This window comes from Dermacentor silvarum, chromosome 9, assembly GCF_013339745.2.
Source record: "Dermacentor silvarum isolate Dsil-2018 chromosome 9, BIME_Dsil_1.4, whole genome shotgun sequence".
Taxonomy (NCBI): Eukaryota; Metazoa; Arthropoda; class Arachnida; order Ixodida; family Ixodidae; genus Dermacentor; species Dermacentor silvarum.
The window spans coordinates 14,954,057-14,979,640 of NC_051162.1; the positions used below are offsets into that span (position 1 = coordinate 14,954,057).

The 25,584-nt window shown below is 44.7% G+C and overlaps 1 protein-coding gene across 1 annotated transcript; it reads right to left on the reverse strand.

Annotated features, from left to right (window-relative positions):
• Window positions 1-5,648: 5,648 nt before the first annotated feature.
• On the reverse strand, window positions 5,649-24,182 carry LOC119465151 (uncharacterized). Its single transcript, XM_037725951.2, has 9 exons — window positions 23,858-24,182; window positions 22,436-22,533; window positions 17,852-18,043; window positions 14,709-14,793; window positions 14,046-14,201; window positions 13,753-13,965; window positions 10,952-11,126; window positions 8,836-8,909; window positions 5,649-6,219 (listed from the first exon to the last, which is right to left on the reverse strand). The coding sequence occupies exons 1-9, from the start codon at window positions 24,068-24,070 to the stop codon at window positions 5,935-5,937; spliced, it is 1,491 nt and encodes a 496-aa protein (XP_037581879.2). The 5' UTR covers window positions 24,071-24,182; the 3' UTR covers window positions 5,649-5,934.
• Window positions 24,183-25,584: the final 1,402 nt, after the last annotated feature.

Consider the following 25,584-nt stretch of genomic DNA (forward strand, 5'->3'; position numbering starts at 1 on the left):
ACCCGCCACTCCCCGGTGCCCCGGGACATGATACAGAAGGATACGGCGACCGCCGGCGTGCAAGGCATGCAGTGCACGCTTCATGTGTCGCACGCGCGCGTCTGTAGCATGGAGACCGGAGAGCGAGGCGACGAGGGACAAGCAGTCGGTATACAAGTACACCGGAGCCGTGCCACGCACAGACGCCGCGTACGCGAGCGCCTCCGACATGGCACACACCTCAGCGGCATACGCACTAGAGGCCTCTAACAAGCAAAATTTCCGAACCGCAGCCAGGCAGGCGACCAGTCGGTTCAAACGCAACAAAAGCGGCGCCGGCCGCACTGTTGCAGAAGGAGCCATCCGTATAAATATGATGCGCCCGCGCACGAGCCAGCTGCGCCGCCTGAAGAGGTGTGTTAACCGCATGAATGGAAAGCGGTACCTCTCACGCGGGTGATCGGTCCATTGAGGACAGGGATATTCGACCCGGGCCGGGTAGATGGTTGTGGGGCCGTAATGAGTAACTTGCCGCAGAGTGAAAATGGAGAATTCAGCAGCGAGGCGGTCTAACTCCACGGTAAGAGGGGGACAGTTAGCCAGGATGTGAAGGGCCGACGTACGGGTGGTGTGATAGGCACCAGTGATCGCGATCAGTAGCGATCGTTGCGCGGAATTCACCCGAGCAACGAGGTGAACCGACGGAAAAGGGGGCCACCAGACGGGCGACGCATATGCAACTGCAGGCAACAGAACCTGTCTATACAACCGCCGAATAGTAGCGGGAACAAGGGAGTAGTGCAGACGGAAGAAATTTAGCAATCGGGATACCAATAGCTCGGCTTTAGTTTTAATGTACTCAACATGGGCAAAGAAGTTAAGCCGAACGTCAAAGACCACGCCGAGCAGTTTAATCTGATCCTTGTGTTGAAGAAAGACACCGTCCAAACGAATAGACGGACGTCGATTTGACGTTCCAATGTACCCATTGTTGAATAAAACAAAAAATGATTTTTGAGAACTAATTTTAACCTTGTTCTGTTTGGCCCAATTACAGATCAAGGTGAGAACAGATTTTGCTAATGCCTGCAGCTGCAGAAGCGAAGTGCCAGATAGTAAAATAATTGTGTCGTCGGCGTACGCCTGAACATGAACGCCGGCAGGGAAGTCAAGGTCCAGGAGGGAGTGGATGATGATGTTCCACAGTAGAGGACTAATAGGCGAACCCTGCGGGCTGCCTATGGAAGGGCATGCCGACACCTCTCCTGCACTGGACCGGTACACCACCCTCTCGCCCGACAGAAAGGACTGAAGCAAACGGTAAAGGTTGGCGGGGCAGTGGTGCTTACGCAAAAAAAAATGTCACAGTTTCGCCCTAAGGGCGAAGCGATGAATGCGATAGCAACACAGCAATGTCATACGAAGTAAGGTGAGCGGCTTTGGTAGCAATTTGAATTGTAGTAAACATGAGCTGCATCAAGTAAGCAGGTGTGCTGCGGCGTAAGTAGACCGACATGAAGAGAGACTCGATGACCACGAGAAGGCGCGTGTGAAACGGTGGTGTTGATGAGAAGCGCTTACCGTGGGCAGCGCGTGCGAAGGGACACACCTGTAGTGCTGCACTGCCGATCTGGGCAGCATTGCATGTGTAGCGTGCGTTGGAAAATGTGGCCCGACTATTACTAACTGAATGAACAAGCGTGGTGTGAGCGCGCACAAACATGAATAGATCACACTGAATGACTGCAGCCAACGACTGTCAAAACGCTGGCAGCGGGCGAAGGAAGGTACGTGCGGTCTATCGCTTCAACGGAAACTGAGCGGCGAATGTCCATAAAGGTCAGAGCCGTGTGGAGATAAGAGACGGTGCGGCCGAGCGCGGTTGTTGGCAGCGTAGAAGTGCGCCCCCCCCCCCCCCCCCCCCCCGCTCCTTCTGGCGCTGGCTTCCCGCTTCCTTGCTTGCGCGTGGGAGAGATAAGAGACTGTGCGGACGAGCGACGAGCGCGGTTGTTGGCAGAGAAGTGCCCTCCCCCCTGCTCCCTCCGGCGCTGGCTTTCCGTTTCCTTGCTTGCGCGTGGGAGATTGAGTGCGTTCGCTCTCCGTGATAGCGCGCGTCCCCGCACGCTGCCTCTGGGGCATACGGCGCGCGGCGAAGATTTTATATATGCGGAACCTCACGGCGACGGCGACGGCGTGAAGTCCAGTGAAATCAACACCGCCGGGGTCTTCGCAGTTTTAAGCGAAAACAGGCGTTGCCGCAAGGCATACAGGGCTAGAGGGGCGCTCCGCGCATGAGTGAAGCCAAATTGGCGGGGATGAGAATGAGATTGCGGGAGCAGAGAAAGTAATAGAGGCGGGAATTGAGTAGACGTTCAAGGATTTTGCCAAATAGGGAGTTCATTACAATGGGGCGCTAGGCCGAAGGTTGGTCAAGGGGACGGCCAGGTTTGGTAATGAACATGATTCTGCCCGCCTTCCAACAGGAGGGAAAATGACCCAAAATGAGGGCAGCATTAAAGATACGAAGAAAAAATTGGGGTTTAAGGCGGAACAGGTTCCTAATGAACGTGGCGGTAAGCCCGTCCAGCCCCGCCGCCGCGCGAGGGTTGCCCAAAAAACAGCGTGCTCCACCTCCGTGAGCGTGAAAGAAAAGTCGTCAGCAGTGCGAGGATATGGAGCGTCGACGACACATCGCACTCGACGATGAAATTCGGTGTCCTCAGCAGGATCATCGGCACCAACATGCACTCGTAAGAGCAATGCGGCAGAGCTGAGAACCGAAGAGGTCAGATTTCCATCCGTTTGAAAAAGTGGGGGCAGATGCGTCGGTGGCGACAGCGTGGCAAATGCCAGCTTAAAAGGGTCACCGAAAAGATTGCGAGTCGTAAGCTCCTGGCACAGGGACCTGTCAAACGTGTCTTTGACGTGCCGGATATTTCGTTTGTAACAGGCAAAGGTGCGAGCATATTGTGCCCTGAACACAGCGCGCAGGTCAGGATCACGCGTCCGCTGGAGCCGTCGGCGCATAGCGCGCACCCTCGACCGCTCAGCGGCCAGTTGTGGCGTCCACCAGGCGTTGCCTGAAGTAGCGTGCGGCTTGACCGCTCGTAGGTTGCGTGTGTGAAGAGCATCGTAAATACGATAAAATTGCGCCAAGACGAGTTCAAGGGCCATGCACGAAGAGAACCGACACCCAACGACGCGGTCAAACCACACGGAGCGGATTAACGAGTCCTGGATCTGGGCACGCGCGAAGTTAGTCAAACGTTTCTTCCTCACACCGGGCATGCCCGAGAAGGAGAATTCGATGTATCTGTGGTCGGATAGCGTGTCGGAATCAGACACGGACCAGGCAAACCCCGCACGCGTCAACGAAATAGACGCCAACGACACGTCTATCCAGGAGCTCGCATAGGGTGTATCAAAAGTCGGAGGACAGTCCGGACTATTAAGAACGCGCAATTCATTGGCACAGGCAAACTGGACAAGCTGAACCCCACGTGCATCACTGGAAGCAGGACCCCAAAGTGGATGCTTCGCGTTGAAATCGCCGGCAAGAATGAAATCGCGCGACGGGAAACGCGAGAAGCACTGGGCTAGTACATCGAGAATCGGGTCCAGTGGTCGATGAGGTGGAGCGTACGTCGCTACAAGTATGAAGGATTGCCCCGGGCCCTCGCATCTGACGGCAACCACCAGCTGCGAGAGGTACAGGGGAAAAAAATCAAACCCGGGAGCGCGAGCCAGCAACATCACCCGTGGGCGCACCGGTGCATGGAAGATGGTAATAGTGGGAGGCACGTTCGAGATTCTGTCTGCGCACGTGTGTGGGTCAGACACAAAGGCGAAGGCAAAGCCTCCGCGTGTCATATGCTCCACAAGGAGCTTCGTCGCGTCACGAGTGTGGTACATATTGGCCTGTAAAATTTCATCCCTGTAACACTAGCCATGGTGGAATGCTATCCGGCGAGGCCAGAAAAGAATGCCTAAAGCAGGGACCCACTCTCGTGACTGCACGCTCATACTACAGCATATACCCACACACCGAAAAGGAGGGGGCACCAATAAGGAGAGACCCAGAAGTAGGCAGAACGTGTGAAACAAGATTAACGTGAAAAAGCGAACAAGGAAACGCGGCTCTCCAAAGTTAAGGGATAAGCGCGGCGGTCCCAGAAGGCCGTTGCACTTCACCAGATGAACGGTTACTCCACACAGATGAACTGTGAGGATGATCCATATGAGATGATATGTTCATCCCCAGGGATTAAGTTCAGAAGTTACACCTAGTAGGACTAAACTTGCCATTTTGTCCCACAGCATGCTTTATATATATGACAAGCTGCAATGCAATTTCCACATTGAAAATTCACTATGAATGCCTCCAAGTATTTTACTACATTGGCAGACACTGGAAATATAAGGCAAAAAGTGACTCATGAAAAACGTCATGAAAAACGTCATGGTGGGGTGGGCGGTAAGTAGGTGGGGTGGGTAAGTAGGTGGGCGTCGGGCAAAACAGCAGGGGCGGGAGGTGAAGTGGGGACTGACCGAGCTATAAGAACAGAAAGGCGTACATAAGGCATACATGACGTACATAAGGGAACGGGTGGCTGCAGGACGAAATAGAAAAAGAAGAGAAAAACAGGAGAAAAGGAAAAGACCAAGAGAGAAACGCAAGAAATATGACAGACAGGAAAAGGAAACACAGGAAGAGGGTAGAAAGGGGGAACAGTAAACAATGACGATGACGCATGCAGCTTAAGGCATCGGCCACGGGGTTCCCCCCGCCATAGTTCGCATAAACAGTGGCGATGGCCAGAAACAGCCATGAAAAAGTAATATGTGAAAGTATGAAGATGAAAGTGAAAGACAAAAAAACATTAAAAGGCGTCGGGCAAAACAGCAGGGGCGGGAGGTGAAGTGGGGACTGACCGAGCTATAAGAACAGAAAGGCGAATAAGTAATGCGCGGGTTTTCCTCGAGCGCAGTAAAAGTCGGTAAGTAGGTGGGGTGATGGAAGCAACCCGAACCGCACCACGCAATTCAGCAACAATCTGTGCGGTGTGAGGACAAGCCAGCAAGTAGTGGGATAAGTCCTCACACTGCGTCTCCCACACGCGCACAGATTATTGGCGTGCAGACGGAAACGGAATAGGTAGGGCACAAAATGCCCGTTGGGGAGCCATTGATACAGGGATGTGCCTGCGCCCTCGCGTTGCCAGACGCCATGCCATACATTCCGGGACAAGCGATGGAGACGCGCCCTGACCGAATGTACACTCTAAGGCAAAAGAGAGTCAAAAGGGTGTGCAGTTCATCCCTTTGAGGACTAAATGCGCTGCCACAACCATTAATCCCTTTTGGGACTAACGGCGCCACGGCTAACTGTTAGTCTCGATAGAGTAACAGCGCCAGGTTTAACCGTTAGTCCCGATGCCGTTGCACCGCAACGAGCTAACCGTTAGTCCTGGTGCGGTTGCACCGCAAAAAGCTAACCGTTAGTCCCCATGCCGTTGCACCTCACCGGACGAACGATTAGACCCCGTGCCGTTGCACTTCACCAGATGAACGGTTACTCCACACAGATGAACTGTGAGGATGATCCATATGAGATGATATGTTCATCCCCAGGGATTAAGTTCAGAAATTACACCTAGTAGGACTAAACTTGCCATTTTGTCCCACAGCATGCTTTATATATGACAAGCTGCAATGCAATTTCCACATTGAAAATTCACTATGAATGCCTCCAAGTATTTTACTACATTGGCAGACACTGGAAATATAAGGCAAAAAGTGACTCATGAAAAACGTCATGAAATAGGTTTTATTGATATATGATGTAATGTACAAGACAGGCAAAAAAAACCGATTAAAATGCACGCCTGGCAAATAAATAAAGCAATACATAAAATGTTTTCAACCAAAATTACACAAGGACATCATGCTTAATTCTCAACTGATGCACGCTTTTAACACTGTATACGCAACACGCGCTAGTGGCGAGAGGTGCGCGTTGCTTGGTACATTCAAAAGTTTAGCAATCACTTCCAGCGTTTTGTGCACCCCTTTTGCAAACACGATGTCGAACGCCCAATAAAGGGCGAACAATGTTGACAGGGCTTCTGGCAGCGTGATCTCTTGAATTTCGATATCCTCCAGACAGACCCTAAAGGGTGTCGAATCCCACGCATCAATGGTGCATACCACGGTAGGCACGCTGTGCACAGTGCTGCTGTCCTGCGAAGAAAGAATTTGCAAATACTTAGTGACACAATTTGTTAGATGCACTGATATTAAAAGAAATGAGCCATAAGTGGAGACACCCTTGCAAGTAAATTAACTCCCATGTTAAAATATATGAAAAGTGAAATAAACACATATGCTCAGCATTTTGATAAACATTGCAGCATTTTATTTATGGCACGTACTAAGAAGTGTCTAACAAGACAAGAACATCTGTTAAATTACTACTGCACGGGCCTTGGCTGGAATAAAATATTTTGAGCGTGCCGAGTTCAGGGGAAAAGGGTGAGAATGTGCCTCAATGCCATATGTCTGGCCAGTTTGCTGTGTACTGTACTTTGCTGAGGATAAGACGTGTTCTTTTCCAAAAATTTTGTCAGTGTGTCTTTGGCGACAGATGCCAGCTCCGAGAGCTCGCTGTGTGAGCAGTGCCGCGACCGCAGCAATAGCTGCCATTGTAGCCTTTGTGATGTAGGCCCCTCAATGCACATCACATCAAGTTTATGGCTCATCACAATTTTTCACTGTTACGTTGTAACACCCAACATCCACTCGTTAAAAAAAGCACCGCTTGTTCATCATCATGGTTATAATCAGTCACATGTGCGATAAGTCTCAGCTGACTAACAGTAGTTGCAGTGCTTCCATTATCCGGTTGACATTTAGCTTTTCTGCGTGTGTATGCGTATGGTGGTAAGTGTGTTCAGGCGTGATGTAAGCGTTGTCTGCGTGTTCCTCCCGACCACGCCATGCTGCAAAGGCAATGCCAGCGACATGTTTCAGGATGCTTACAACCTTGCGTACAAGTTAAAAGGCCAACAATGGTAACCTAGTGATGCTGCCAGCCGAAGTGGACGATCTTTTTGGCAGTGCATGGGAGGATTGGGCCACAGATCTGCTATTAGCATCCATAATTGCAGAGCAGCCAGTGCTCCACCGAAGAGCCCCACCACTCATTCCCTTCGTCCGCATCGCCTTACCATTTAGAAAGTCATTGGCGTTCACATCGCCATAACCCACCTTGAATTATACTACTATTACCTTCTCACGTCATCGCAACAGATTAAAAGAAAAATGCATTAGCCAGGCTTAGGTGACCCTTTCATCTAAGGAAATCGACTACCTAGTGTAACATGTGTTCTTTTCTTTATTATTTAACCTGTCTCCTGATTTTGTAGTCTAATCTGCTTTTGATTTTACATTTGTCTTGTTTAACATACTCAGTTTCCCCTTTTTTGTTATCGTCTGGCTTTGGGCGTCTATATGTGCGATATTTTTGTGCGTACCGATCCATTTTGACGTACATAAGGCTTCTTTTCAATGCAAATTTTCTTTTGCGAGTACAGCGCATGTCCTGTCATTTTCTGTCTAACATTGTGTTTAGTAATGCTGTCCAGTGAAACTTACAAAGCACAAGTGTAAACGCTGAAAGAATATAGAAAAATAAAGGAGATTGAGATAAGAGGAATGTTTAGCTCTGAGCCAGCTCTGATTTCACCATTTAAATAGACTTAATAAGCAAGAATGAAATAAAAGACAACAATGAGATCAATTCGAATGATGTGTCTGGTCAAAGTCTGGTGATCCTAAGAAAATCCACCGTCGTTGCTCAGTGGCTATGGTGTTGGGCTGCTGAGCACGAGCTCGCGTGATCGAATCCTGGCCACAGCGGGCGCATTTCAATGGGGGCGAAATGCGGAAACACCCGTGTACTTAGATTTAGGTGAATGTTATAGAACCCTAGGTGGTCCAAATTTCCCGGAGTCCCCCACTACGGCGTGCCTCATAATCAGATCATGATTTTGGCACATAAAACCCCATAATTAAATTTTTTTATTCAATGAATCAAAATTGTGATTTAAGGCCTGAATTTTTTAATAGCTTCAGGAAATAGGTAAGTTTAATAAAAATTGAAGATCAATGTTTACAAATTTGTAATTCTACACCAAAAACCTTGCAGATACATTGCAGTTCCATAAACTGCATCTGTCAGACCATACAAAGTGGTCAACTTTGATGTGAATTTATGGCCTATGTGAAATTGTTGCTATGCTTACTAGGGTTTAGCACATTCTACTTATTAATTAGTGCTACGATTCACAACGAATAAAATATATCAACTTTGCTTTACAATAAAACATAACTGTGATAACTGTTTTCATTTCTTAGTTGCAGAGTTCTAGACTCATATGGGAGTATTTTTTTCCATTTATTGGCCAACATAAAACAATGTTTCTTAGACTACATTTTTGCTGTTCCTTTTAAATGCAGCAAATTTTACTAACATTGGAGCAGTTGTTGCCAAGAAAAACTTTTTTCCTTGCCGTGTATTTAGACAGGAGGTCCGAACTAAGGCTTCCCCTTAAGGCAAGTTGCTGGTGGACATGAACATTTTCTCTTTGAGGAAGCCCTGACCTGTCACTAGCTATATATAAACAAGACTAGAAAACAGTCAATGTTTGAGCTAATTTAAATAGCCTTCAGTTCCATTTAAGGGTGCTGATACTTTTCACAATGTAGTGAATAAAGCCCGAGTCATAACCGTGCTAAAGTGGCATGGTTTATCCCACAGCTCACCACATCCGTCGTTTGCAGTTTAGGTACACTTACAGTTGTCAAAAATGCTTCCTTGCGCTCCTTAACGAGACAGGGCAGCAAACAAATTGCAGCGGTCTCCATCAGATCTGGAAGGAAAAGTGCACAATGTAAGCAGGCCAAACAGGGTAGCACAAAAGCAATACACTGTCACCCAGCCAGGATAAGTAGTTATAACATTAGTTGGCCTGAAATGGCAATTGCACTTTTAAATGCATGTCTATCTGAGATTCATACGTAAATATTTCAAACTGCTAATTAAAAAGAACCAATTTCAAGAATCCCCGTTTCCTGTGTTAAATATTGTGGCCTTTGAAATGTTCATACTAACAGTTCCTGCTTGGAAATGTGTGTAAAACATATTGAAACAGCTGGGGTGCGTGAATAGTAATTTTTGAGACTGAAATGAAAATTAGTTGAATAGTGCCAGAATCAAATTGAATATTTTTAAATATTGTTCTAATAACAAGCATTTTCACAGTTAGTATAAAACAATGTCCACATCTTGGAATTTTTTATGTTAACAAGTTTCTGTCATTACATTGCACGTTAAGGGTTGGTAAAAGCACTAATGGAGCATTAGGACCAGACAGCAGTTTCTTCGCATGCACAGGACCCTTTGAAGTGCAAACAATTTCCGTAAAGCCGGCAAGTATGGCTCCCTGAGCAACGTAGCCTGGTCCACTACATAAGCTATCATGTGTTATGTCAATAAAACTTGTTGCTGGGCGAGTTAGTTCATACTTCGAGGAAAACAAATATACTGCGCAAGATTCAAGCAAGGACGAAGTGAGGGACACGGAGAAGCGCTAACTTCCAATTAGCTTTATTCTCCGCGTTCGTCATTATATACCCTTGTTTGCGCATGCGCAAAAGCATGGAATCACATTGACACAACCGCCGATTATAGCAAGCCACGCAAAAAACACTTCTCACTATCCATTAAACATATGGATGTGTCACTCGCTCAAGCTTTCCCTCTCAGAGATATGTAGAAGGCTTCCATTAACTCCCGGGCAGTAGTATGTTGGCTTTTACCCAATCTTTTCCGAAATTCGGGACACACATGCAAGCTTGACAATGCACATGCAAATGCGCATTTCCTTTATTTATAATTGAAAGTTCATGTTCCCTTGTGCATTCATTAACACAACGTCCAGTTTACCCTACATACGAATTTTCATAAGGTAGCGGTATCTCGTATACCGCGCCTACCGTACTTTTTACGGCAATAGCAGAAGCTCTTCTGCATGGAACAAAAACAGATACGTCCCAGGTGTGCACTGGGCAGCTAAGTAGGAAGCATCCAGAAGTGCTGCCATATCTGCATCGCGTATCCCACAACCTGAAAAAGGTAGCAAGCAGGCAATGTGCCGATTGTTTTTTCCGCCCCGCGCAAGCTGGCCGGACTCTGCCCCAGGATATCTTCTGAAAAGAAGAAAGAACCCGGAGGTTGCGGAAAAAAGCACACTCTGGGGAGCGGGGGAGGGGGGCACGTGAGAAGTACAGTAGGCGCAGTATACGAGATACAGCTACCTTGTGGAAATTCATATGTAGGGAAACTGGATGTGTTCATGAACATGCAAGGGGCCATGAGCTTTGAATTATAAATAAAGGAAATGTGTATATACCTGCGCATTGTCAAGCTTGCATGCAAGTCCCGAATTTCAGAAAAATCAAGATCTTGGGTAAAAGCCAAGATACCACTGCCCGGGAGTTGATGGAAGCCTTCTACATATCTCCGAGAGGGAAAGCTTGCGTTAGTGGCACATCCATATCTTTAATGGATAGAGAGAAATGTTTTTTACGCGGCTTCCTATAATCGGCAGTTGTGTCAATGTGACTACATGCTTTTGCGAAGGTACAAACAAGGGTATATAATGACGAACGACGAAGAATAAAGCTAGTTGAAAGATAGCGCTTGTCCGTGTCTCTCACTTTGACCTTGTTTGAATCTTGCACAGTACATTTGTTTTACTTGAAGACATGTGTTATGGCTATACTATTCTCACACGGACATTTGCCACACTTTTACTTCAGTTCACTTATTAAGAACACTTTTCCCAGCATGACCTTCATGATTAAGAAGAAGAATATAGTGATTCCGATTTATGCACAAAAGCTTCTTTACCATTTCTTTTCTCATCAGTGGCAGCCTCCCAGCGACTGTCAAAATCCGCAAGAAATGCCTCAAGGTGCCTTTTCTTCTGGGCGATTTCAATGACTTTCTTTGCAACAGCACGCAGGAGTGGTCGCAGTGTTGTACTCAAGTCCACACCTGTTTGCAGTGTAAACTCGTTGTGAAGCTTAATGGAGGAAAAATAAATCATAAAATGGTGAGTCCTTACAGCAGGGCTTTGCTCTAAAGCAAATGAAATTTTAAACGTTACACTTTCACTCGTCTCACAGCCTGCTTGTTTCCAGATTCTCTAGCTGTATGAGTGGCATCTTTTGCCTCAAGGCAGTTAGTACAATTTATATTGCAAGCCTGAGCTACAACTCAAATGCACGAAACTAAAGGTAATGGAAATAAACATATGCTGCAAAAAACAGTAGAGTGTTACCTGCTAGCTAAGTAAGAATGTTTAACCAGTCAAACATGAATTACTGTCTAATTATGATTGTAACAAGTGGGTCAACTTAGTCTTTACATGCTGCAAATTGGACAATAAACTAGTTGAACAATATCTTTCACCTGAAATATACTAAAATATAATGATGCAAAATACCCTAGCAGCTGTCAAAATTAGTGAACAGGCTATGCAAAGCTTGCAATACAGGAATAAGGCAGGCTGTATTTCAATGCATCTTTAGTTTCTCTTTTGCAAGTTCTACTTAAACTTACATAGACCAGGAGTCTGCTGCATGCATAAGGGCTGGACATGGCATCACTGTGCAATGCACAGAGCCATAAAATGTCATGCAAAGTATAAGAGATGGATTTTTTTCAGTGCCTTTCTGCAGACTTCTAACATGATAACGAATGATGGGGAAATCACAGTCGAACCCAGATATATAGAATCGGAAGTGAATCACAAAAAAGTTTGATATATAAAATAATAGGCCCCGAGGCAAATGGCGGCTTACTGATTGGTGCGTCCAATGCCGCTAAGTTACTGCATGCAACATGAAAAAATAAGCAAGCACACTTTATTTACCTGCAAAAAAATTACTGTATCACTTTTAGGGGCGAAGCTCCTTAGGGTGTGTTTAGGGGCGAAGCTCCTTAGGGTGTGGGTCTGTCCCTCCTCTGTAGTAGTAGTAGTAGTTGTCGTAGTAGGTAGCCACGTCTATTTTTATGAGAAAAAAAATTCCGAAAGTTGTGTCCGCAACGCGGAATCGAACCAGGGACCCCTCGCTTCCGAACGCGCGGCGCTAACCACTACGCCACGAAGCGCACATGGACACTCGCACCACGAGGACAATAAATACCCAACATTAACGAAAGACTGCGCGTTTCTAACGCGTTTGTGCTAGCGCGTTACGGCCCGTGTAAGAGCTGGTGTAAGACGCTGTGGCCTCTCCGCCTTACCCCCGTATTCATAAACGCTCCTCGACTTGAACTTGACTTGCCACCGCCTTGGGCAGCGCGTTCGAAACGCGTTGAAGGCGGTGGCAAGTCAAGTTCAAGTCGAGGAGCGTTTAAGAATACGGGGGTTATACTCTCTCAGCAGTCATGAGATGGCGTCGGCAAACGCGGTGCACGTTCCGGCATGTGTAAACGGCTGCGTAAGACGCTGTTTCAACTTCACTGCAAAGTCCAAGTTGATTCTTTTCTTTAGACTTGGAGCGGCCATCGGTTGCGGAAAATGAACTCGCGATAGGCACTCAACCCACACGACGCCACGAAAATCGGAAAGAAGTTGATGTTCGAGCTAGCGCGCAGGCTAGCCGAACAGCTCGATGGGGCTCAACTGACTGCACATTCTCTTCTCCACCTCCAGGTGCCAGAAGACCTCAAAGTGCACAAAGAAGTGCATTTCGAGGTCTTCGGCGTGGTGCTGCGTTCAGTATATCAATTGTGCTGGTGAACAGGCGTTCATGTACACGTGCACCAGCCCTATACATTTGCACGAGATTTTCAAGGAGATTTTACAGCTGTTCGATATACACAATAATTCGTTATATGTGGGTTCGACTGTAGTTTGATTTTCCCTCTCTAATAGGCAATGCGGCTCGAAAAATAAGTTGTACGTACGGATAGAATTTTTTAGTATGCACCAAAATATCAAAGTACACCATGTTCTTGCTGTCCCCTCCTCTATCTAATGGCTGCCAGGATTCGAGCAGTTAACAGCAAGCAGGAGTCCTTGTAAGAGTTTTTTTTGTCATGAAACTTCTATAATGAACCTTGTTAGGCTGCTGAAAGTAGCTGTGACGTGGCACAGAGTTGTTTGGAGGGCACATAGCTGTTTAACCCTGGGGAGGCTAACTTGTGTTCGTATTCCAGCAAGCTGTGTGTGCAGCCATTCCTACAGCAGTGTTGTAGAATGCAAAAAAATGGTGCATTCGTGCAACTACTAACCTCACAATTTGTTAATGAAAGACTGTTGGAAACACAATGAATGCAAACAGTACAGTCCAAATACTATTATAGTTACTAAACAGAACATAAGTGCACTGTGACTTCATCTTTATCAGAGGCAGTTATTGCGGACATCTAAAACTTGCACAGTACAACACTGGTGCTGTAGTGAAACCTAAATAATAAAGCAGACAATCATTGCATTACCAGATTTTAAAATTTAAGATGTGCCATTACAGGTATTTTCATGACTGCACCTTCTTTTGCCTCCTTCTGCAGCACTGTAGGAGAGTCCACAACCCTGGCCAGAATGCGTATACAAGTATGTCGCAGCACCGTGCAATATGAAAAATGTATTTGGTAGCCGAGCATACCATAAGACAACAAAAAACATCACCAATAATTACCATGGTGCGCAATTTCAGTGATGGATATTCATCTGTGATAGCCTGGATCGATGGGCACTCTTTTTCTATCCAGTCCCGTCGGATTCTGAATGTCCGTAACATGCAATCTGCGACATATGAAACGTCAGCCTTTGGTTTTGCAAGCTCCTTTTTCATGGCAGCGATGTGGCTTCTGATGCTGTTCTCATCTTCGCCATCCCACACTTCAATACCCTAAGAAAAAAAATGTCGCACCTATCACCTTTTGAATTAAATGATTTGTTACATGCCAATGTCAGGCAACCGATGCTTACAGCAGTAGGTCTTTTCGTTCTTTTCACCGTTGTCTCGCCACTGGTCAATGTACTACTTGTTTGAGGCCTCTTGGTAGGCACAATTTCCCCGCGCTGGATCTTTATCTTTCTTCTTTCGTACTTCGCCTTGAAGCGCAACGATTCCCTCCAGGAATCCTGAAAGTTTAAAATGTCAACATTTTATTACATCTCACAATAGATAGCGAGACGTTTCGGTTATTACTGCACAGCAGAGCTAGAAACTGGAAGATCTGCAAGTTTATAGCATTGCTCCGAAACATTCTGAATCATTAAGACTAAATGTGCAGTTTTATAAAGCATTGTGCTGCTTTCAATAAAGGTTTGCTTACTGGCGTATTCTAAAACATGCATCAAGATATTAAAATATGCAAATTAGTGTTCAGAGTGGTTAGGACATGTGCAAGGTGCTAGGTCACTGTCACATGCAAATGCAGCCTGAGGTTTTCACTTTACTTGTATCACAGGAAAAGCACAGACCTCATTACCCCCCCAAGTTGAGTGCGGGAGCAGTTCACATGCTAGCTAATCTGAAACCTATATGTGAATGTACCCCCTAGTAATCACAGCAGTTATGGGAGAATTAAAGCTATCCTAAATATATCTGGCCACTGTGCAGTACACAAAAAAAGTAGTAAAGCTTACATATCCGGTGCCAGTGCTGTCAGCCAAACTGGGGTATTTTGCAACAAGTGCTTTCCCTGCTTCCTCGTAGAGCTTTCCTGGTTGCCTAAACAAAAACCAGCGTTACCAGAAAGGTCAGTGAGCTATGTGTATTAAAATTTAAAAAAAAGATTACACATTCTCTACAAATAGCATAATTACCGCAAATAGCACAAATGGAGGCACTGAAAAAATCAGTAAAATCAAGTGTGCTGTACTGACGAAGCTAATGGCTGTTTCATATACAACACAAATTTCTGACTTAATTGAGGTAGTAGGAATAGCAGAAACGCAACAGAATACTTTGATTGTAGTATTCATCCAATGTGAATCAGGCACTTATTCTTTTGTTATAATTACAAAACTTGCTGTGAATTAATTTGGCAGAAGCTCACAGAAATAACTAGGTTGACAAAACTGCAACACTATTTGCAGCTGAAGCGTAAAGCCTCTGACTACCAGGTGCATGGGGTAGGCCCCGAAATCAAGTACAGTGTGCTGATGTTAACTGCAACCTGCACACCTGGGCTGTGGAATTACATAGCTTTTTTGTGTTGCAGTTTGTCCACTTTGTTACTTTTGTGTATACACACAGAATAAGTGCGCAATAAAAACTGCCCAAATCCAGCCTGAACACAACATGCATTGTTAGTTAAACTAAAGTGCAGTTTAATCCTAGCAAGATCTGTTTTCCAATGAAATATCTGCTAGAGCCTCATAAAACTTCCCTTTCAAAACCAGCATACATCAGACAATGCATGCTGATGTCGCACAATGTATAGCAAACCCTCAATATAACAAAATCACATTACTTGATGTCCTGTATAAGCTTCGGATTGCAGTGCATACATTTTATACTGGATTATTTGAAGTGCAGTGGTGTCATACTTGGCTTAGTATGAAGTGAGAAATTCACATGACACTGGTCGGTGCACCATGCATGATGGCTCTTTGCCTTTTCTCATGCCAACCTTTACAGGCAGAGTCCTGCCACTCTACCACATGCCATCATAATCACCAACGAGACAGCTGTGTAGCTGCTCAAAGCACTGCTGCTATCACAAGCCTTTGGACTGTTGAACAGCAACCTTAGAGCCTTTGTGCTTGTAACGAGATAGTGCTTAAAGCAATTTCAATTTTCTGTCCTGATGGCTTGTGATAATGAGGGTTTGGTTCACATATCATGTTTTTGTACCATATGCTGATTCAACAAATTATGTGAGCACTATACATTTAAAATTTTAGCGGCATTTTCATAACTGCAGAAGAGGGAACTGCAGTACACAAAATATGCCTATCAAATATACTGAAATACACAGTCAAATTTTTAGGTTCTCTACACGCTGACAATGAAACTGGAGCTAGCTTACGCGCATTAGTTGTCCTGAAGCATTTGAATAGCAGCAGATTAGATGTTACAAAAATTCAGTCCCCCAAAAGCCTTCCCTTTCTACTTGTGCAGTGCTACAGGACTGATTTTTGGATGCTAATGCCCCAGAGTGACTTGCTGGCTATGAAATTTGAAAGTGGAACATTCCACATTAGTCTGACCACCCGTTGCATTTGGTATGCACCACAATTGAGTATATGAGTGTATTGTCTTCTTTACTTTGCGAAAAAGTCACAAGTAATCACAGTCTGAGGTCTTGTGCTTACCACAGAAACACTGCAACAAATGCAGCAGCATGTTGCAGCACAAAATACCCCAGTCCAACGAGCATATTTAGTGACACTTTTGAGCGAGTGCACTTCGCTGTTAGTGTCATGCAAAGGCTGTCAGGCTGAAATGTTTAGCGACACTTGCAGTGGAGTGCATTTGCCAGCGAGTGTGTTCGACGAACTCACTTCGCTGCGCTAAGCGAGTTCGTCAATAAGAAGCCTCGATAATGCTTCAAGAAAAAAAATGCTCATTGAAGGGTCCACACTAATTCCAAGATTTTTTTGCGATTTCGAATGTTATGAGCTTCTTTGTGACAAAAGCAAGGCCAAATCAAGCTGGAAAGATTCATTTTCAGGGTCCCATGGCATCATCAATCCTGAATGACAAGTACATTTTGCTTTCTAGCACCATGCCACCGAAGCGACAGTCAGAGAGGTGAAGTGGACTCGCAAGTGTCACTAAATTTGGTCATGTGACTGGGACATAATACTACGTCAAGTGGTAATGCATTTTTGTGGTACAATTTGAGGATGTGTATACAAATGCAAGCAGCATGTGCCCTAATGTAATTTAGTTCTTTGCTGAATTTTTCTTAATTATGTTGTCAGCTTTTACATCACAGTTTACACCTAATGATAAAAATCAGTTACATGAATCACGATTATTCTTTTTGCACTGTTTTAGATAAAGCCCCCAAGTAGGAACCAGTTGCATGTGAATCTGCATGCTCATGCCAACATACTTCTCTCAGCTGTCAGTTTAGAATTATTGCACATTGGCCAAAACTGAATGAGCAACATTGCATGCTTGCATTGACAATACTTTGCACACACACATGCTAAAAAACACTAAAGACAACAAAAAAATGCAACAGGAGGCTCACTTTGTTTAGTACCTGCAGCAGACTCGATAATTCTTACTTGAAGGGACCCCAGAATTTCACTTGAATTATCAGATGCAAGCATAAATATGACTTGGCACAGCATATTAGATTACCTGTAATTAAATATATTTCTAATCACATTTTGAAAATAAATTGCAAATTGTTGACTGCTCTTTTACAGCATCTGACTTCAAAACAAAGTTTCCTATTCTAGCAAGGGCAGCCAGTTCTTTTATGCTCGTGCTTTTGACAGCTTTGACAATTGCACGCAGGCAATCAGCTTTATTTTCGGCTGTTTGAAAGATATATGAACGCAAATTGTCCAGCTAGAAGTGACAAAGGTAACTGAGAAAAAAGTATGAATTACCAGAATTAACCAAATGGTGCTGTTTGAATTAAGCGGTTTTAAGTACGTTAAAACATAGCGGGTCAAACAAAAATCCCGAGTATGTTTGAATTAACTGAGAGCACGAAACGTCGGAGTTTGAATTATTATGTGTTTACTGTACTTAAGTGATTGAGTGCAACAACACACCATTGCAAAAACAAGGTGTGCAAAATTGTACATAAACTGCCTCTCACATTCCATATGAGCAGAGGTCGTGAAACAACCACTGGATGAGCCGCTGCCTCTTTTCAAAGTGCATCCCAGCTCGATGCTTCTCAATAGCCATCTGAATGTCCAGTGGTACTGGTGGGAGCGTGTATGACATAAATGTAGGTGCTACTTGCAGCGGCATTTGTGCTACTTCAACGTCCAAAACATCCGCAACCCTGCAACAGGTTAAAATACCCACAGCTATAAAACACAAAAATAATCTCAGAATTTTTCTACAGTGAATAAAGGAGAGGGTAGTCAACCGGAATGTTAATAAGTCCTCCAAAAAAGACGGATATTCCCGCAGAAATGTAGAGCAGCCATTGACTGCTCATGGGCTGCTGTGGGCATATTTAAAGATATATTCAAGAGTGGTACATTAGCAAGGAGTGACTGACGTAGTAGTTGGTTCTCGATATGTAAACAGTGCTACCAGACGAGAAGAGGCAATTATGATTGCTTTTTCACATAACAATGAAATGTGCAATGATGTACGGAACTGTTTAAAGCTCTAAAATTGCCCCGAAGTGCATGGCATATGCAGACTGCGTCTAAAAGCAAGGGAAGAACTATTTGCACCAACCATTTAAAAATAGCAATTCGAATTAACTGCAATGACACAGATCAGCTGCCTCATGGTACACATGAAGCTATAAACAGCTCCAACACTTCACCAGGAGTTACGTCAGGAGTATGAATACTTGTTGGTCGTTGTCTTATGTATGAGTAATGCAGCAGCCAGTTTTTTTTTTCACCAGCAGCCGACATATCTGACCAACTTGTGACTTCAATAACAAGGACAACTGAAACAGAAATCACGCCTTGTTACTCCTACAGCAATCACGCAACTTGTTAGACCTTCATTTCCAGCTTGTATTCACATTTTTCATTTTTGATGTTATATCAGCCATCACTGAATTACCTGTGTGTGGGCACTCATAAAAAGCTCAGTTCTTACATACCACTACGCTCGACCATATAAAAGCAAACAAAGAGCGAAATAAGTAAGTATAGCAATGGTTTATGTCTACTATTGGTACAAATGAGTGTCCACTGAGTAGAACAGTAGTTATTAGAAGAATATCATAAGTGCCTGGTCATTAGAGCTATGAGAGGTCACTCCCTTGGTGAAAACTGGCCAGCGAGTGAGATGAGCAGATTCCTATCTAATCTTTTGTCATGACTGTTCATGCGACTCAAGAGGGATAGAGGTGAATAGATCATTTAGCTGTGTACAGACACTGGCAAGCCTCCGATATGGTCAAGAAAGACAGCAGTGAGCCACTGCAACATGCCAAACACAAGTCAGCTTATCTTCAAGAGTCTTCCTCTACAGCTAATGACAAAGTTACAAATAAATTTCATAGCATGAGGGCGATTCAGAAAGTAATGCCTTTAAGCCCACTACTTTGCCAATAGTACTGCAAATATCTTGAAATCTTTATCATTATTGCATTGATGTTTAAGCTATAGAACGTCACTTGTCGCACCTTCCCATCTCTTCTCGTTCCAGAGTAATCGATCAATCCATGCCATCCAGTGGCGACGTCCAGTTGAAACAGCGGGCTGTAATTAAACTTCTGACTGCGGAAAGTTGTGCGCCCGTCAACATTCATCGCCGTCCGAGTGCAGTTTACAGGGATGCCTGTGTATCAATACAGGCATCCCCGTAATCGGCACTCGGACGGAGGTGGCCAAGGACTGTGAAAGACCAAAATCCAGCCGCATCAAATCTCCACACAAGCCGCAACCTTCCGCAGTGAGAAATTCAATTATAGCCCGCTGTTTAAACTGGACGTCACCACTGGATGTCATGAATTGCTCGATTACTGTGGAACGAGAAGAGATAGGAAGGTGCGGCAAGTGACATTCTGTAACTTAAACATCAGTGCATTAATGAAAAAGAGACCAAATGTTTGCAGTACTATTGGCAAAGTAGTGCGCTTGGAGACATTACTTTCTGAATCGCCCTCGTATATTACAAGGAAAATTATAAATACCTGTGCTCGTGGCATGATAGGTGAATCTTTCAATTCAAAGCACCAGTTAAACTCTAAGGTAGTTTAGTGCAGTGCACATACGGACACACACAAAAAAAGAACAAATAACAAGCATGGACATCACAAGTGACTGTTTACTGACATGTCAATGACCAATAAATGTCGCATTTGGTGGGCATGCACTTGAGGAAAATCTGCAACGAAGGTGTCCATCGAAAAAGTTCCACTCATAAGATTGCGCTCAGAATGGTAAAGGCTTGTGGATGCTTCACTGCCGCAAACAGAAGCATTCTTTTTTATTAAAAAATGCCTCCAATAATGCAAACTGACATGCTGTTTTGCTCCTGCCTAGAATCTGCCTACTGTAGTTGCGACGCACATTCACATGCAAAGTGCATGTACGCCAAATGGGCATACACATCCTCTTTCTTGCTTTTTGAGCATGCTCCTTAAGACGCTCATTTGCACATAGTTCTGTCTGGTCAATGTAAAGTTTGTCCCATGATGTGGTTGTGAAGGAACACCCATGCCTTGTTTTATATTGCAAAGTGTTCTTAGTTGGGCTTGTTGGTTTAAGTACATTAGGCCAAAACAGTGGAGACGATGGGACGGGTGAAATGGCCAGGCGCTGGGCAGTGTATTGTCCTGTTCAATTTTCACCTGTCCCGTCATTTGGGCCGTTTCGCCATAATTATACTATATCCCGATTTGCTTTTAGCATACACCTGGGAATAGAGTTCTTGCAACTTATTAGGGTCTGAAAAAAACAGATGGTCAATATGTCTGCCTGCAATCTTCTTGAGGTTGTACGAAATCCTGTGTAAATGTAGATAACCTTCGGCCCCTTCTTCAAGTATTCAGGATGGGCCCTTACCTTTCCAGTGACAAATTTCTCTTTTTGCGAGAGATACTCAGCAACAGCAACGACAACCGTCATAAGGAGGCCTACTGAAAATAATGTGGCCTATCTGAATCAAAGGTATTGTACAAGATGTGAGCACTACTTCCAGAGCACAGATTTCATGCACTGCCATGCATAACACTTTAAGAATCTTCAAGTGGGCAGAGTCAAAAGGCAGAAGTGCTTTCTTGGCAACGGGGAAAGTACACGCAACGTACATGGTCAGAACACAATTTCAGTTACAGATTGAGAAGCTGCAACCTATCGTTCCCACATGCCACATGCCCTGGTGGCTCAGTGGCTCTAACGTTGCTCTACTTAGCGTGAAGTTGCAGGTTCGAGTCCTGGCTATGGCAGCTGCATTTCCATAGGGTGAAATGTGAAGACACTTGTGCATGTGCATATATGTGCACGCAAAGAGCCCCAGGCACTCAAAATATTCCGAAATCTTCTACTATGGCGTGCCACACAATCATATTGTGGTTTTGCTTCGTAAAGGTACAGAAATAAATTTCTTTCCACAGTGCCAAGAAAGAACTAGTGCCTTTTAATTCTGCCCACTCGAACATTGCGAAAAAGTGCCTTGCATGGCAGTGCATGGAATCTGTGCTCTGGAAGTAGGGCCCACATATCATACAATACCTTTGACTTCCAGGGAGGCTGCTTTTTTTTCAGCGGGCTTCCCTATGACGGCTGTTTTTGCTGTGGCCAAGTCCTTCTTGCAAAGCAGGAGACTTGGGTCTGCAGGGGAAAGGGCTCAGCCTGAATGCTTGGAGAGGCCAGAGGTCATGCTGCATTTACACAGGATTTCGTACAACCTCAAGAAGGTTGCAGGCAGACATGATGAACCTCAGCTTATTTGAGACCCTAATAAATTGCAAAAACTCTGTTCCCAGATGTGTGCTGAAAGCAAATGAAGACATCAAACATGCACGGTGTTCCTTCATAACCACATCATGTGACGAAGTTTACATTGGGAAGACAGAATGACGGGTAAACGAGTCTTAAGGAGTATGCTCAAAAAACAAAGAAGATGATGTGGATGCACTTTTGGATGTGCACTTTACTGCATGAAATTCGAGCTGAGACTTCAGCAGACAAAGATTCTATGCAGGAGCAGAAAAGCACGTCACCGTTCGCAGTGGAGCCATTTTTTTATCAAAAAGAATGCCTCTAGCTGTTTGCGGCAATGAAGCATTCACAAGGCTGCACTATTCAGAGTATGATTTTATGAATGCCACTTATTTGACAGACACGTTTTTTGTGTCACAGATTTTCTCCCAGGGATGCAATGGTGTGCCTGTTCACCTAGTGGTACATTTTTTGGTTGCTGGCCTCTCAATGAACAGTAGATTGTGGCGAACGTGCTTGTCTGGTTTGTTTGTCTGCCACATTATGCTACGCTACAGCAGTCTAACGCCTGCATAACAACCACTGGGCGAGCCTGAGCAAGCGCATGTGCTGCTCTCATGTGACCACCTTCAGCATCATGACACATCTACCTCCTTGGAAATAAAAGCAAAATTTGTTCACAGCAATGCTGTTATAGCAAATTATTTAGGCTGTTTTGAGGCTTGTGTTTTTTTAAGACTTCAAGATTGATAACCTTTACTTTAAACATAAAATGAGGTAAAAAATGTCATGCCAGTACTTCGTGTTGCACTTACCTGTACTCGCTCACTTCTTTTAGTTGCACTTTAAGTTTGTCAGTAATGACAAAGTCATCTGAGACATCTACAAATACTTTGAAGTCTTCATCATACACCTGTTGCAAAAAAAATTTAAAAAGAATGTATTTACTAAGGTAAATACACAATTTTACCTACGATCAAACAACGTCAGATGCTGCTGTATTTTTCTTCCAACAGCAAATTATTGTTTCCTGCAGCATTAAGGGCCTTTGAGATATTTTTAAGTATTATTACTGGCGTAGGATACGGCACGGTGATCGTACAAGGAGACATACAGTGGCGATCACGGCTACGGAGGGCAAATGACCGCGCTCTGCGACGGGTGCACCCACCGTGGCCTCACAACTAAATAAGCACACTCTGACGTGATGCTTGAAAGCATGGCTTCGTTTCGCATGCGTCATATTTTTCTGCGCGATGACAAGAAAGCTGGCTGCACACGATGTCGCAGCCTATCACCAGCCTCGACGTGGTAAAATTCGCGGCCTTTCGCATGCTGTACAAAAATGCAAGACTAGCTTTATGCTGCCATACGCTAATGAAGGCGAAGTTTAAATTTGCCGCACATATTGACGGGCACCTACAATCTAACGATACGAAGCCAAGCCTCCACGCACTAGGGCTTGCATGTTCACCTTGGCCGTGATAATCACGGGCCGCTATCACATGCAAAATGGCCGTATAATTAAAAAAAAGATGAGTTGCAAACAAAAATTCAAATTTAAAGGTCACGAGAAATAATCACTGTTGCAATAACAGCGGGAAATTCAAATTAAACGTACCATGAACAAATTTCTAAGTATAGTGTTATCGCCACGAAACAATTGGCAGAGTTAAAAAAAACACAAGACAATGAAATAGCTTCAAACAACACGAAAGAGGCTAAACTGGTATAGCATTGTCGTATAATAGCTTTACCGCAGTAATGCCCTACGGAAACGCAATTGAGTAATATCCGCTCTTTAGGCCATCGCAAAACCGATCTGAATAAAATATGTTGCATTAAAAATAGGATCATAACGCCTCTCAGGAGCAAATTGCTAACATCAACTACGCGAAAAAATTGGGAAATGCGAGATTTTGATACTATATCAATGAGCGGGATTTTGATTCAACTGCTGAATGACCGCGACAATGGATGCACACAAACTCTACACGGGGCTCATCCCTGACAAAGCAAGAATGCTTCAAAAGAACGGCGAATTGGGCTAGTCGGTGGCTGTTCACAGTTTGTTCGTGCGCTGTGTTCTCAATGACGAGGTCGGGAACAAAGACAACGACAATGGATGGTTTGTGCACCATTCGTTATCTGTTCCCGTCCTCGTCATTAAGTGCACAGCGCAAGAAGAAACTATGATGAATGCTTCACAATGAGAAAAATATAACGTACGCACTTACCGTGAATTTTAGCTGTGCTGAATCGACATTCGGCAGGACACCTGATGCCTGCAGGTTTGCGAGCAGCTCTTGCCGCGTCAACGACTCGTCAAAATTAACGACGATCTTCTTTTCCCGAAACTCAACAAGGCATTTTGAAGCCATGTCCGAAGGACGTATGCGTAAGAGCGCAAACACAAAGAATAGGGAGCCTACATGCAACGCCGCTTGCATTTAGGCTCCCTAACAAAGAAGTGCGCAGTACGCCGGCAACGTGATGTACGCTTACGTACAATGCTGAAGCTCAAATGACGCGAAATGCGATATCGCACCACCTTTTGGCGGGAAATCCCAGGCGGCCCCCGGCCCCCAGGCGGCCCCTCTGGGCTCACCACGGAACCGGGGCGCACAGGATATTCTGTGATGCATTCATTCTTCGCGTTTTCTCGTTGTATCGCAGCACCATAAACTACCAAAAAGCCATGCGATCATTATTTTATATTTTAGAAATATGTGCTAGCGTAAAATGGTGCGCATAATAAAGTTTTGCGCGCGGCTAGTTAGTTTCGTTTTTTTCTCCTGCGCCTGCTCCTGCGCCTTTTGCGCCTGCGCGTTGATCGAACGAAATAAACCTTTTTAGGCTATTTCTTACACTTCCCTTGTTCGTGCGTGCATGTGAGTGTCGTCGTGTTCCGGAAAGCGCGAGAATACGTTTTGACGCTCGCTGTAAACGGTTATCACCTTGTTGTTTTATGCGCATGTTTACCTGCATAAAACTTCGCTGAACAATTCGCGTGTGTGTGATCGTCGTGTGTGAGGACAGGACACGCGTGTGCAATTGACACCATCAACTTTTATTTTTCTCGTTGCCGCAAAATGCAACTGCACTATATATGCACGTAATGCATGACCCTCAGTTCACGGACTGGTCTCCTATAGGCATGTGCTTGCGTGTTAGTGGCAGGAATGTGTTTTTGACATAGCACAAGCAATGGAAGCTAAGTACTGTCCTAGGTGTCCATATTTTTCATTTCAATTTACAAAAGTGGTCACACACATTGGTGTGGCACATAGTGGTGAGCCGAATTTTCGAATATTTTGTGGCATTGATGGTTGTGCAAACACCTACACCAACTTTTCATCATACCGTTCGCACTTGTACCGTCACCACAGAAATGTGCTTGAGGAACAAGGCACGAGCTTTCAACAGGCGCACCAATCACAGGACAGTGAAGAATCTTCAGCACCTTTGGAAAATGACCCAGTGTCAGTAGAAGAGAGCATCACAGGGGAAGAGAACTCAATGCATATTGGCAGTCCCCTGTTCGATCATGAAGGAACTTCAGGGTTTCAGGAGACTGATTACCCAAAGAATGGTTTTTGCTCCTTTGTTCAGCAAGCAAAATGTGCTATATGGAGGTTCTTCTTCAATGTGACCGAATGTCACAACTTGCCACATGCTGCTGTAGAAAAGCTTTTTGCAGAACTGCAGTTTGTTTTCGACATTGTGTTAAAGGCCTATGCAAATGAGATTGTGCACTCCATGAAAATGCCAGCAGCTTCACCAATGTTAAACGACCTATTGGCGTGTGGATTTTTGCATGACATTTTCAAGGATCTTAGTGACAAACGCAAGCGTGAGAGATATGCGAAGGAGAACTTTCCTTTTGTTGCCCCTGAGCAACATGTAGTTGGCGAAAATGCAAAGTATCATTATGTACCTTTGCCAAAGCTTCTCCGTGCACTCT